The 14,044-nt window shown below is 39.8% G+C and overlaps 1 protein-coding gene across 1 annotated transcript; it reads right to left on the bottom strand.

Annotated features, from left to right (window-relative positions):
• Positions 1-3,667: 3,667 nt before the first annotated feature.
• On the bottom strand, positions 3,668-11,077 carry LOC125691037 (cytochrome P450 7A1). Its single transcript, XM_048939924.1, has 6 exons — positions 10,896-11,077; positions 9,139-9,379; positions 7,819-8,429; positions 6,083-6,213; positions 5,268-5,443; positions 3,668-4,635 (listed from the first exon to the last, which is right to left on the bottom strand). The coding sequence occupies exons 1-6, from the start codon at positions 10,976-10,978 to the stop codon at positions 4,336-4,338; spliced, it is 1,542 nt and encodes a 513-aa protein (XP_048795881.1). The 5' UTR covers positions 10,979-11,077; the 3' UTR covers positions 3,668-4,335.
• Between the last annotated feature and the right edge of the window lie 2,967 nt (positions 11,078-14,044).

Raw genomic sequence — 14,044 nt, 5'->3', positions numbered from 1 at the left:
CTGTCTCACCATTCACTTGCTTTGACATTCATTATTTCCAATTCCTGACTTTAGATAGACTCAGATTGTCTTTTGGCCCAAATGACTGTCAAGTCTTGAAAGGCCCACAGACCTAGTCTTACGTGGGATCTTTTTATCTAGCTTTTGTATTCACTGAATAATTCTCACAAACACAGTTCTAAGATCATAGTAATTTGGACATGAAATGTCTTGGGAGCTCTGCTGGACATTTCTTAATCATGGTTGCCCTAGGAGGAGTATTTCTCTCTCTTTGGCATTTGATTCAGATTTATTACAACTTCTTCAAAAAATAATGTAAATAATTTTCAAAGCAAAGTTTGTCATTGTGTGCATCAACATTACAAATAAAACCATGTCTTCTTTATATTTGAATTGCAAGTAGAATTTTGAGAGCCTTGGTTTAGATTATTTCAACTGAAAATTTGTAGGGATTTAGCAAACTTCAATTAAGCACTTTTTGTACTAAAATGTCAATGACAATTTTAGCATTGACTTCAAAACCCACATAAATTTCTAAATAGCAGCCTGGTCACAGAAAAAATTTTATTTATTTGCTCTTCACCTTCTTGGTACAAAATAGGCTGAAGGCTATAGACAAATCCAAAACTTATTTGTAGCAGTTATCTTGTATGTGCTGAGCATTAAAGATTGATCTAATTCTCACTGAGGAAAACAACAGAAAAAGCAAACCTCAAATAGAAAGTGAAGTTTCTCTCTATATGTCTGCTGCAGTGAAAACTGTGGATGGCTGCCTCTAACTGAACCTTTAGGTAAAATGCTGAAGCCTTTATGGAGGAATTGAAGAACCAGAGAGACAGCACCTGTTTCCTTCCCAACACCCCCTGTAGGTCTGTCCAAGTATCCAGAAGAGGTAAACAAAGGAATATAACAAGGGGAAGACTCAGTGGTTTAGGAATGTGTTTCAGATCACTAGGAAAGAGAACAAGTGTCTGACCTAATGCATACACAGTTGGTATAGTAGGTAAGGCCGGGTAAGTGAGACCAGGCCAGACAAGCAAAGACCTGAGAACATTTTTTCAATGGATAGGATTGTCACACAGCAGAGGAAGGAGGAAAAAGAGTCAAATAGTCAATTCAAACCTGGAGATCTTGATTTTTTTGTATTGCCTGTGCTTTCTCTGTGAGCGTCAATTCGTGATGAAGTCAGTGACCTCTCCACAATGCTCCAGACTCGATTTTAATCCACTGGGTTAATCCTGTGCTGTTTTTGACCATAATTCACTACCAATGGTATTCCTTAAGTAGCTGAAAGTCAGATCAGCTTTGGGAGCTACTGAATACTTTGATTTCTCATAGACCAAGGGAGCTGAAAGCAAATATTAAAGCAGACTGGAGCTGTCAGTTTGAAGGAGGCAAGAGGCTGTGAAAGATGTGTATTTTTTCAGGGAACTAATTTAGGAATAAATTTAGGAATTTATGAATTAATTTATCTTTCATTCTCCACCACTGTAATTCTATTTTGAATACATTTTCATCGAGAAAGAGTATTTGCTTAAAACATTGCATAACTTTGCTACCCTCAAAAACTGTTGTTTTAAGCATTACTTATTTAAGAAAGGAGGAGTAGATACTCTGATGGTATTAATATGTGCCAGGACACAGGTAGTGTGTCCTGACTTTCATGTATTCTCTGAGTCAATACTATCTTAGATTGAAAGTGCTATAATTGATAGAAACCATGTGAAAACATAACTGATGGAAGTGCAACAACAGGCTGTACTGGATACTTCCCTGGATACTTCCTTACGAAGAGAACCAAGCTAATAATTTGAAGCCACTCTCATTATACCTAATAGTTGTAATATTACAGACGCGATACATGGCAAAGTTTAAATAAAATTAGAAAGATAACAAGTTAATAATCACACATGCAGAAATGTACTTCTTCACATTTGCACATTTAACATGGTGGATAGTGAGAAGAGAAACATACATAATTTAAAGCAGTTCTAGGACACAGTCCAAAATTCCATGTTTAGGATGCTCTATCAGCCAGATCAGATGTCCTGCCAGTATGTAAAATTTGAAAATATCAAATAGCTGTGTATTTCATTTTCTGTGATGAGGCTAACATTCAAGTCAAGGACAGAAGTTACATCCTTTGATACACATAACAGGAAAACAACTGTATTTTAAGTCCATTTGTTCTTTCTATTGGCAGATGATAAGAAACCTCCTTCTTTCAGTCTGAACGTGGTTCACTAAAAACTGGATTTTGTGATACCCATCCATCATTTGCAGAAGAAAAGGACAGGATGTTACAGAGAACCAAATGGTACTATCCCTGAAATGGTTTTCTTACAGACATGCTACCACTGAAAATGAAATACATGGGCCATGATAGCTTTAAAGGAACTCTACTGGGAACATCTATGGAGTATGACTTATGATGGCGTATGGAAATACGGAATTTAGAGAAGGGTTGTCATGGTTTTATGATTTTTGGTCATCAGTATTCCACACCATAACATCATGTAATGCATTGGGGGTGGGGTTTGATATCTGCCGAATGTTCATCCGTCAGAGAAGAACTACATTTCCCCAGGAGACTTTGCGGTCAGCAAGGGGATATAACTCCAAGCAAGGTCACCTGATTTCTCTTCTTCGCCTGCTCTTCGCTATCTGCGCTTCGCCGCCTGCGCTTTGCCGCCTGCACTTCGCCGTCTGTACTTCAGTCACTCAACTGGACTGCACTTCTCACCCCAGCATTGTGGTGAGGTCTATACAATTCAAACAGACTCTCTCTCTCTCTCTCTCTCTCTCTCTCTCATTGTATTTTACTAATACTATATTTAGTAAAATCATTTGTTCCACCTCAGATCAGTGCTGTTGTTTCCAAGTATTTTGGGGTCCCCTGCTTCCCCTTTCCCAGAGGCGCGGATCCGCAGATCCCTCCGCCCTGCTGGTCACGGAACTGGGCCAGACCAGCCCATAAACCGTTGACAAGGGTGCACAATCCAACCACAAGCATTTGTTGCTGCTTCTTTATATCTCCATATTGGCAGTGAAGATGGTGAAGAGATCAAGACACTTGAGCAGCTGAGGTTACTTGTTTGTCTAGAGAACACTGAAAAGAGGCCTCATGGTGGCCTGCAGCCTCTCATGAGAGGAACAGAGGGGCAGCACTGGTCTCTGCTCTGGAGTGACAGCAACAGGGCTGAGAGAATGGCATGGGGTTGTGTTAGGGGAGGTTCAGACTGGGAGTTTCTGAAAGGTTCTTCGTCAGGAGGTGGTGGGCATGGAACAAGCTGCCCAGGGCAGCAGTCAAAGCCCTGAGCTTCCAGAGTTCAAGGATTATTTGGACAATGCTCTCAGGCATAGGATTTAAATTTTGAGTGGTCCTGTGTGGAGCCAGCAGTTGGACTCAATGATCCTGGGCAATGTAGCACCTGATCTAGTGTTTGGCTACTCTGTCCATGGCAGGGGGGTTGGAACTTTAACGTTCCCTCCAACTCAAACCATTCTATGATTTTATGATGGTTATGGATCCCTTCCAACTTGAGATATTGTATGATTCTATTGTTTTAGCTGGCTAGTGTAAAGGTGGCTCAGTTGGCATGAGATAAGCATGTAAACCTTTGAGAACATTAATATACTAAAACCAATAATCTAGAGAGGCACTTGGTACATATAATATCATTTATTTTAATACATTTACAACTTTCTGAAAAGAAATATATTACAGTGAATATAATACAGGTTTTGTAATTTCACTAGAACGTGAAAATTTTTGTAGCTTTTATTCAACTCTTTTTCTAGTTCTTCATAAAAACATAAAGGTACTTTACCAGGAAACTCTTTCCTTCCACTGCTTTTACACAATAAAAATTTTACTTCACCCCTGAGGAGAACCTTCCATCCCCAACGTTTCAGTTATAAAAAAGAATAAGATTTAACTTCTTGTTGAATTTATACTATTTTGAACAGTCTGGTAAACTTCTAATTATATTAGAAAATTGGGATACTGAAAAAGTACTTTCTGGCCAAAAGAAACCCCCCAAAACTACTGTATAAATACAGTTCAGAACCACTAGTTGCATTTTAGAATGGTTGGTAAAAGGGGAAACTTGGAAACTTTTGTATCAACATCATGCATTTAACCCATTGTCTGCTGCTACCATATGTCACACATCACATATTTTCCTTTAGGCTGATGAAGTAGCATCTTCCTTTAGATTTTTCCACTGATATTTGTAATGTTTCATTTGCAAATATATATAATATATATATGAAGTGTAGGTTAGATAGTGTATTTATACTGTACATAGTTGATAGACTTAGTAATATCGATATTCATAGGCATTTTAGTCTGTACCTGAAGTCAATGTCATTGGATGGTTGCAAAATACCCAGTCCTGCACGGGACTGATCTAAAGAAGGACACGGCACGTTACTGTCAACAAGATTTATCTCAAAATAGGAAAATACTAGAACCAAAAATTGTTTAATTTCATGGACAGCAAATAACCTGCCAGGGCATTTTGCTATTCCTGCTCCAAATGGCATATAATAATACTTCAACTTGCGACCGTTGCGGTAGAAGTCAGTCTTCTCTTCTTTGTTCTCATTGAGATAGCGATCGTATTTGAATGTCTGTAATAAAACCCACAGAGGAGTTACTTGATATCCGAATACCTCCAAGGGCTGGGTAATGCTATTAAGACACAAAATGCGGGCTGGGAGGGAATTGCCTCTGGCAGTGTTGTGCAAGACAGTTTTTCTGCTTTTTGGAATGTGTGGCCCCTGAGAAATTCTAGCCTGTGGGACAGTATAATCTCAGGACCTTTGCTAGAGTTGAGCTGGTGAATCTTTTTGGTATCTTTTCTTTTCTGACCCGTTAAAATAAGCACTACATCTTGCATCATAGTTGACGCATCAGAATTTGAGCACTGATCATTCCATATCTTTGGGAAAATACTACCCTTGTCCTCCCTCAATCTCCCCACAGTGATAACCTTTCCGTATTGAGGAAAGCAAAAAGTTGAAGGCTGTCTTGGGTTTCCAGCCCAGTTTTTGGTTATAGCAAATCATGTTATTCAGATAGACAGTGCTTGCACTGGCTTTACTTTTTCGCTTGCCCATCTTTAAGTATCTGTGTGTTAAGAACAGACTGTCTGGAGTGTAACAGTGAATCAGCTGTGGGGCACTCCTGATAAATGATCTGTTGAATGGCATGTTAGCTTCTGCCCGAGCTCAGAATGTAATGCACTATGATAAATACTTACCAAGGGATCGGCATAGATTTCTGGATCAAAATGCAACAGTTGAGGATAAAGAGCTACAATATCATCCTTGCGAATGTTGTAAAAACCGTTCTCTAAATGCAAAGTGAAATCCTCCTTAGCAACTCGGAAAGTCATGGATGCACTCGATAGCCTCATTGCCTCCTTGATGATGCTATCTATAGGCAGAGGAAAAGAAATGGTTACCATAGAAACAGTACGTATATGTCCATGAGGGAGCTTATGTCTTTTGAGCTATTCAAATCCACCATCAGACCCTATTACGAGAAATAATATAACAGAACTTTACAAATGCCTAAGAAAGTATCTTCTTCATTTTTTGTTGGCGTTATTATCCTTTTTGCAGATTAGACTAAGAACATAATCTTCTTTCCCATGGAAAAATATTTAGAGCTGATGCAACATAATATTTGAAAGTAAAACAGGCTTTTATATTGAGGTAAAGGCAAAACTGAGAAAATAACCTTCTGTAATGGGATATAAAATTTGACAACACCTTTTTTATTTGATCTTACGTAAACAAAGTATTGTTCTGAATTACCCATGGGTGTCCAATGCTATGTAGTTGTGCAGCAGTATTTGAACATCCCCTTACCCAGGAAAAAGTGCTATTCATGTGAATTAATATTCCCATTCTGGTAAGAATGATAGTTAGCCATTGATAAGGAACAAATAGATGTTTGTTCTGGTTTCGATTGGTTGATAGTAATCCCATAGCAAGTATTATTTTGGGAACTAATAGAAGATATTGAAAATTGTGGGGCAGTTTCTGGTACTCCTGAATAAAATAGTTATACCCAGCACTGGCATATTATCCAGCTGTTTTCGGTTCAATGAAATATAGTTGCCATCTAAGCTGATCTTCTCTCCAGCACTTTCTAAAACACTTTGCACTTCTTCGGTAGCAGCTCTCATTGCTTCTGGATTCCTAAAATCAAAAAAAAAAGAAGTGTAAAGTAGTCTTAGGAGTGGGATAAAAACAGGTTTTGCCATTCGTTTTCATCCTGACTAAAATTTGGTTTGTAAGCTGAAAAAATGTCTAACATGGCAGTGTTGCAGCAAGATCTACTTATGCCCTCACACTGTTTGATGTCTTGGCAAAGACGCAATAGCTGCAAAAAAGGAAAAGAACACTATTTGATTCTGTCTCCAGTGACAATGGGACAGAACTAATGAGCGTAACACAGGCAATAAACAGTGATGTCAGCAATACCAGGAATAAGAAATCAGAAACAGTCATAGATTAGGAAGGAGCCTTACAGCAGCTGCAAGATTTAAAAAAGGGATCATATATAGATCAGTTTTATAACATCACTTTCCTAGATGATGTCCTATTCTATGGCAATATATTATGTCTAACTGAAAATTCTTAATACTAAAAGACATGGTATCCTCTACTGTCTAGATTTTCTTATAGAATATCTATAAGCTATGGTGAAATATGTATAGATAATAATACAGAACGCGACAGTTTCATTGTTATGAATGCATATTTGGGGCATTAAATGACTTCAAGGCCAGGAGCTTTAAGCCAGTGCATTCATAGAACAAAATATACCAAAAATCTTCAATTATTAGCATCAGTGGGTAGATATGAAAGTGCAAGACAGAAATTTAGATGAATACCCAAGAGGTAGTCATGTAGGGCTAAATTATGCAAGTTTAGATTCACTCCAAAATGGACATTTAATTGTTTTATCTGAACTGTGCACTCCTCTCACGAATTACAAGCTCAGCAGATGCCATTTACACTGCAGCTATCTAAACTTAGGAAAATACTATATTGGAAAATCTAGTCTGGAAGTTTAGGAAAGGAGTAAGAATCCTGAACCACTTGGGGTTTGAATGCCTATCCTTCTCTCAAGGAATTCAGACATATCTTAGGTGAATCTCAAATGTTTGGCCTAAAACATCATGCATTATTTGTACAATATTTTGGTGATCACTCCTCATGCTGCCACAAAGGCTTTATCCTCAAATAGAAAAGCACTGCTGCAGTGAGGGTGAAGAAAGCAGCAGGGAAGTGCCACTTCAGTATTGTTGCATAACTGCTGTAATGTCAGTAGGATCTATCAACATATAAACTATTTTCTATTAAATATCTATTACAACAACAATGAAGTTAAAGCTCGTTTTGCCTGCTTTAGAGAGATGATCTAAAAAGATCTGATTATACTGGGAGAGCCTTCAATACAATTAGTATTCTGACTGCAACCAGCACTTTTAATGTCGTATCATATAGGCTTACTCCAAAACGTTTTTTTACAAAGCGTATTACATTCTACTTTCTACTGCTAGGATTCAAAGTAGTAGAGTAGTATTTTTTGAAAAGCATCTATGGAATTGCCACCAGTCGTACCACCACTGCTTGGTCTGAGACAAGTGAGGGGGTTTTCTGCAGAAGTCCAGAACAGCTTGTCACTTGTGTTATTGTTGGCTGAAGCAGCGGAATTTGTCCATAGTAGTGAACTGGCTTCTGAAAGACAGTAAACATTATTCTTCTCATTGGGAAGCAAGAAACGTTGGGACTTACTTGAGAAGGTAAAATAAGCTCCAAAAAGTGGCAGGAATGGTGTTAGCTTGTGAGGCCCAGAGCACTGCCACGTGGGTCTTTGCTTTTTCCATGTCATCAAAGGTTGACAGAGTGTCATTCAGGAACATGCGGAGCATGATGAGCTCGGAGAGGTTGTCCCTTTTCAGGAGGTTCTTGTGGAGCAGAGCCTCTCCCAGCTTCTCACGGGCACTGTGGGCACTCTTGAATAGATGGATAGGCAGCCCTGCCACAAGGGCTGGGAAGATCCTATCAAATTCCTTGAAGTTTTCAAGGGCATTTAGGATATGAGCTCTCTCCGTTTCCATCTTTGATAGATTTTTGTCATGATTTGGATTAAATTCTTTACCAAAAAGTGTTAAAAAGCCAGATTCAAACATCACCTGACAACAGAACGTATAAAGTCCTTCTGTAACCCAGGTGTTAGGCTGAAATTTAGATGCTCTTGACTGCAGCATGACGTATTGTAGATTTTCCATCATTGCTTTGATGAGGGCATCTAAGGCATTACCTTGAAGTGTTCTAATGAAGGTATGATGAAAATTTTCAGTGGTGTTTCCTTCTGCTGGGTCAATGCTACCATGCCCAAAAGCCTGTTACAAAATAAATTATTTGCATGATAAATAAGACCTGCAATGACTTTGATGACAAAGCCTAATAGAAATTAAAGCCGAAGTATAAATTCACAGCTTACTAGAGGAAACTATGATAAGGACTGCAGAAATTAAAGCCAAAACACATCATAGCTAACCATTGGGAAGCATCAGATGGACTACGAATACTAGAAGCAGTACTTTCTAAGCAAACCAAAGCAGCTAAGTAGGCAAATGAAAATAAGAGTGAACAGATGCTCACAGATAAATGGATGTGGTTACATAAAACATCAGTCAGCTCCCACTGACATCAAAAGCAGCCTGTTTGCTTGTTTCAGTAAGAGTTTGATAGACCTTCTATTGTGTTGCATCTCATGTTGAGACAGTAGGACCTAATCTTCCATAGTAGTAAGAATCTCCTGAAGAAAGCTTAAGCTTCAGCAAACTATATATAATTTGCAGAAGGTTCTAACCGTGTTTCTCCTATAGCAATTTGGGATACTGCCTTGCTAAATGTATTCCTTGGATAACCCAAATCACTTTCTTTCCATTAAGGAAAAAGAAAAAAAAAATCCTCAAGATTTTGTACCAATAAAAGTGCAGAAAAGTGAAAATTGTATTTCAAATTAATAGCTATGCTACAGGGATTAACTAAGCACTGTCTGTCCTGCCAGCACGTTAGATATTAAAACCATTTTTAAAGTGGTACCTTGGCAGAAGTAGCAAAATGGAACTTTTTCCAGTCCAAGTGTTTTCCCTGGCGCATCAGTGAATGATATGAAAAAGGGTCAGTGAGGAAATGAATATATTTCCCTGCTACTTGGCAAGTGAAAATGTGGCCATGCTTCTTCTGTTTTTCCCTGAGGAATTCGAGGGGGTTGGCACCAAACTGCAAGGCACAGCCCAGGTATGGAAGGAACCCATTTTCAAGTGGTGGCTCTCCTTGGCGCCTACAAAACAAAAAGCTGAGTTTAGAAGTATGTATCAAGATCACTTATCCAAAGCTACCAAGTAAAATGGCAATGGGGGAGTTTTGATACTTAATTTCTGTTGCTGTTGACAAGTAATTTCTTCCCCTTCTGAAGAATAAGTCAATTGTGAAGTGTATGTTAGTCAAAAAAGAATAACAGTCTGCATTACAATAAGCATGACAGAACACAGTTTCACTATCTCACTTTTCCCTAGATTAAATTTGGTTGTTTTGCTTGTTTAAATGTGGCATTGTTGCCTCTAGCTAACATGCACAGATCCATAATTGTCTCATAAATGCTTTTCATTAATATTGTGTGAAACGTAATGATATCCACAAATCAATTTGAACTCCAGGGGGAATTGCCTTTTGAGTGTAGAAAGGTTGTTATTACTGGCATATCTCACTTGGACCCAATCCCACTGAAAACAGTGGGAAATTTGCCATGATCTTCACTAAGCCTAACATTTCATCTTTCAGGCAAATTGTCATTAAGCCCATGCCTTATGTTAAGCATATGCTTAAAATGAAGTACATGTTTAAATGATGCTTTTTATTCTGACAGTCAAAAAAGTGCTTTCCTGCAGAAAGTCACCATGGCTGCTAAAATAACTTTCAGATAACTCTTTTCCTCTGGTATGTTCTTGATGGTTATGATTTTATGAGGTCAACTATTTTTACTTTTTTTGTTGAACTTTAAATAGGAAAACAAGAAAATGATTGCTGAAAAATACAAAATTATAACAGAATCATAGAATCCTTAGTTGAAAGGGACCTTTAAAGGTCATCTAGTCCAACTCCCCTGCATTGAGCAGGGAAACCTACAGCTACATCAGGATGCTCAGAGCCCCATCCAGCCTGACCTTGAAAGTCTCCAAGGATGGGGTACCCACCACATCTCTGGGCCACCTGTGCCAGTACCTCAGCACCCTCACTGTAAAGGACTTTTTCTTTACATCCAACCTAAATCTCTCCTCTTTAAGTTTGAAGCCATTTCCCCTTGTTCAATCACCACAGACTGGGCTAAAGAGTCTGTACCCTTCTTTCTTGTAGCTCCCCATTATATACTGATAAGCAAATAACTTGCTCACATAGGACAGATTGATAATAGGAAATATTTCTAAGTAGGTATTAAACTAAGTAGATAGAAGCAGGTATTAGCTAATTAGCTATGATTAGAATACACTAAGCCCAGTGCTTTAGCAAAACAGAACACACATTAATATTTTAATTAGCTCATTTTTGCATAGATTTCTATCGACATCTATCTCAAAGAACTAACTCACCATTATCAAAAGTCTGTACAAATTCTATCGTAACATAAGTCTCTCAAAAGATATAACTACAGTGTTTCCCATGTTATCCTGCATTTATCCAGCCACATTTGTCCATCTGATAATCTTCAGATTACACTCATTTTAGTCACATGCACAGTATGTTTGAAAGAAGCAAAGAACAGTTATATACTAAGATGCATTTACAAATGGATTCCTTACCTCCTCCTCCGCCTCCCAAAAAGAAACCAAAAACTGCAACAGACTATTATCACTGTTCCCCAGATCCATGGTGTTATGAACATTTCTGGTAGTGCCCCAAAACTTCCAAGTGGAAAACCTGCTAACTAACACTATGGCAGAAAAGATGACTGAGAATGATGTGGAGTGACCGGTCACATTTTATATACGGTAGATGCACCGCTGCATTTAATGGCACTCAGTCAACCTAGCAAGCTATTGATTAACCATTTCTGGACGAAGCCCGCTTTGTCTCTGCTCTGGCATCTTTCTGCAGAGTTCTTCGCTGGACTGATGTGGACAGTTGCAGACATGGCCTTGAGCTGATATCAGGTATCAGAAGTGGTTCCAAAGTAATCAAACAGCTGTAATAGTTGATAATTTGAAGGCCTCTCAGGTGTGTTCTCATCTATCCTGCAGATTTACCAATTACAGTCTATAGTTCAAGTTTAGCAATAAATTAAATGGCTGCTGACAGATGTTCAGCGGAGTCAGGCTGGGTAAATGGTGGGTGCAGTTCATGTTGTCCCTTGGCTGCCAGCCTGCCCATTCTCTCCTTTTTCTTTTGTGTGGATTTACCTGGCTGCAGTGCACTGCTGCGAGACGGAGTGGGAGAGATTTGGCTGTGGGTAAAAGGATGGACTTATTCCTCTAAGCATGTTTCTCTACTAGAAATAATGAAATACGTCTTATGTAACGCAGAGCAAGGGAAAAGAAAACAGATTTAGATCATTACGCTGCTTTTTTTTTCTTCTTCTTTTTTTTTTCCTTTTCCCCTCAGTGTCTTTGGATCTCCAAATTGCCTTTTACCTTTCCATTTAATTCTTCTGCTTTCTGCCCTTGCCTCAAGCTGTACAGCACCATTTCAGCCAATTTAACAGCTTTGGAATATGACCTCTGATCCTGTGTTAGGGAAACTTTGAGGAACATATTGAATTTTCAGCGCCCAGATCAACCAAGACTCTTTCTTCTTTTTTTAATTTCCTTTGATTGACTCCTTTCTGTTTAAATATATCCATGTGTAACCACTTTCTCTGATCTGAGTTCTGCCATAGATCAAGAAAGTGGGCACCTCTCCTGTGAGGAAAGGCTGACACTGAGCTGGGCCTGTTCAGCCTGGAGAACAGGAGGTTCATCAATGTCTGTAAATACCTGACGGGGAGGTGCAGAGAGGATGGATCCAGGCTCATTTCAGTGGTGCCCAGTGCCAGGACAAGAGGCAATAGGCACAAATTGGAACACAGGAGTTCCCTCTGAATACCAGACAGCACTTCTGTGATGTGCAAGTGATGGAGCACCAGTATGGAGCACCTCTGCCCAGAGGGTGTGGAGTCTTTTCCTTGGAGATCTTCAGCAGGTGCCTGTGCAGCCTGCTCTGGGCGTCCCTGCTCAAGTGAGGGTTCGGCCAGATAAACCCTGAGGTGCATTCAAACCTCAGTAATTCTGTGACTCTGTGATAGCTTGTCCATACATTGCTAAGACCTTTCTAATTCTCCACTTGCTGTGGTCCAGCTCCAGTGGGCAGCTAATTACCACACTGCCATTTGTTCTCTCTGCCCAAGTGGGATAGGGGAGGGAATTAGAAAGCGAGAACTCCTGGGTTGCGATAAAGAGCTGCAGTTCCTTCAGAGGTTTTCCTACTCTGTCATGGACTTATCCACAGCCACAGGCAATTTAAAGTATACCTGACCTATTGTGGACTTATTAATGGGCCTCATCTCTAGAGGTATGTCTGCTGCACCATGGATTTATCCACAGCCACGGCTGCTTTGAGGTGTACCTGGCACAGTCTTTTCCACTGGCCACGGTCCTTCTGGACACCTGCTGTGTTGTGGTCTTATCCATGGACACAGACACTTTGTTGTGGTATTCTGGTATGGCTTTATCCCCAGATATTCTATGGGCTTTGCAAGGTGTGTAGCTGCTGCAGCATGAATTTCTCCATGGCCACAGACAATTTAGGTGTGCTTGCTTCAGAGTGGACTTATCTGTGGCCAAAAATGCTTTGGGGCATACATGCTCCCATGTGGGCTCATCTACAGGTAGCAGTCCCTCTGAGTTGAGCTCAGTCTGGAGTCCCAGCCTGTCCAGTGCAACAGCACAGGGACAGCAGTGATGACCCAGCCATCTGCCAGCCCAGGCTTGTGGCCTTGGCTGTTATCAAAATGTTCCCAGGCACAGAAAGCAACATGATAAGAAGTAGAGGACAAGGCAGAAGCCAAATCAGCCACTAGCAACCACTGGTCCATAACATACAGTAAGGCAAGCAAGCTGCATGACAAGTAGAGGAGCTTGCCAATTAGCAGCTAACCTGCTATAGTATCTGTAAATTTGATCTAACACACATCACACACCAATCAAATCTGTTGCTATCTCAAACCCTTCATGCCCCACATTGGCCACCAAAAAGGACTGCTGTGGTTTAATCCTGGCAGGCAGCTCAGCACCACCTAGCTGCTCACTCATTCTCTCCAGATGAGGATGGGAGGGAGAATTGGAAAGCTCCTTCTGGGCACCAGCCACTTTTGTTCTGATATTTGCTTTTATCAGTTATCACAAATCCTGGAGTTGTTCCACTACTCACATAAAAAGAAATTGCCCAGAAACTTCATCTACTCATGCTGTATACTGCTCTGAATGCTATTTGCAAATTTCTTACACCCCAATTCCATACCTTTCCGTTTTAAAACTCAAAATCCTTTCAATTTCTTAACTCCCAGGCTTCAAGCCTTTCCCTCGCTCACTTCTATCATTACGAGCTGAAAAGATTATAAACTGAGATGTACCCTCTGTGTCTGCACAATATGTATGCTGTTTTCCAGCACCTTGGCAACAGAACCTTCCCAAGTGACATTCCATTCAAGAGTTGACTAAATTCTACCTGCAGTATGACTTAATTAGTTAAGGGGGTAAGTGCAGTCAAAAGGCTTAGGGCAGAGAGATCTGGGAGAAGATCCTGAAAAACAGATTTGCATGGGAAGAAAGCCATGAATTGCATTGCTATTAGTAGAGCAGCAGCAAGCAGCAGAATCTGTTTCAGCAGGAACACGAGGTATATGTGTACAGAACACAATAGACCATGAATGATGAATCACACTAGCTATGATAATTTCTTGGCTATTTATTCTTCA

The sequence above is a fragment of the Lagopus muta genome, chromosome 3 (genome assembly GCF_023343835.1).
Source record: "Lagopus muta isolate bLagMut1 chromosome 3, bLagMut1 primary, whole genome shotgun sequence".
In the NCBI taxonomy this organism is placed as follows: Eukaryota; Metazoa; Chordata; class Aves; order Galliformes; family Phasianidae; genus Lagopus; species Lagopus muta.
Note: the sequence above shows the minus strand (reverse complement) of the source record. Positions and strands in the feature narration are given on the sequence as shown.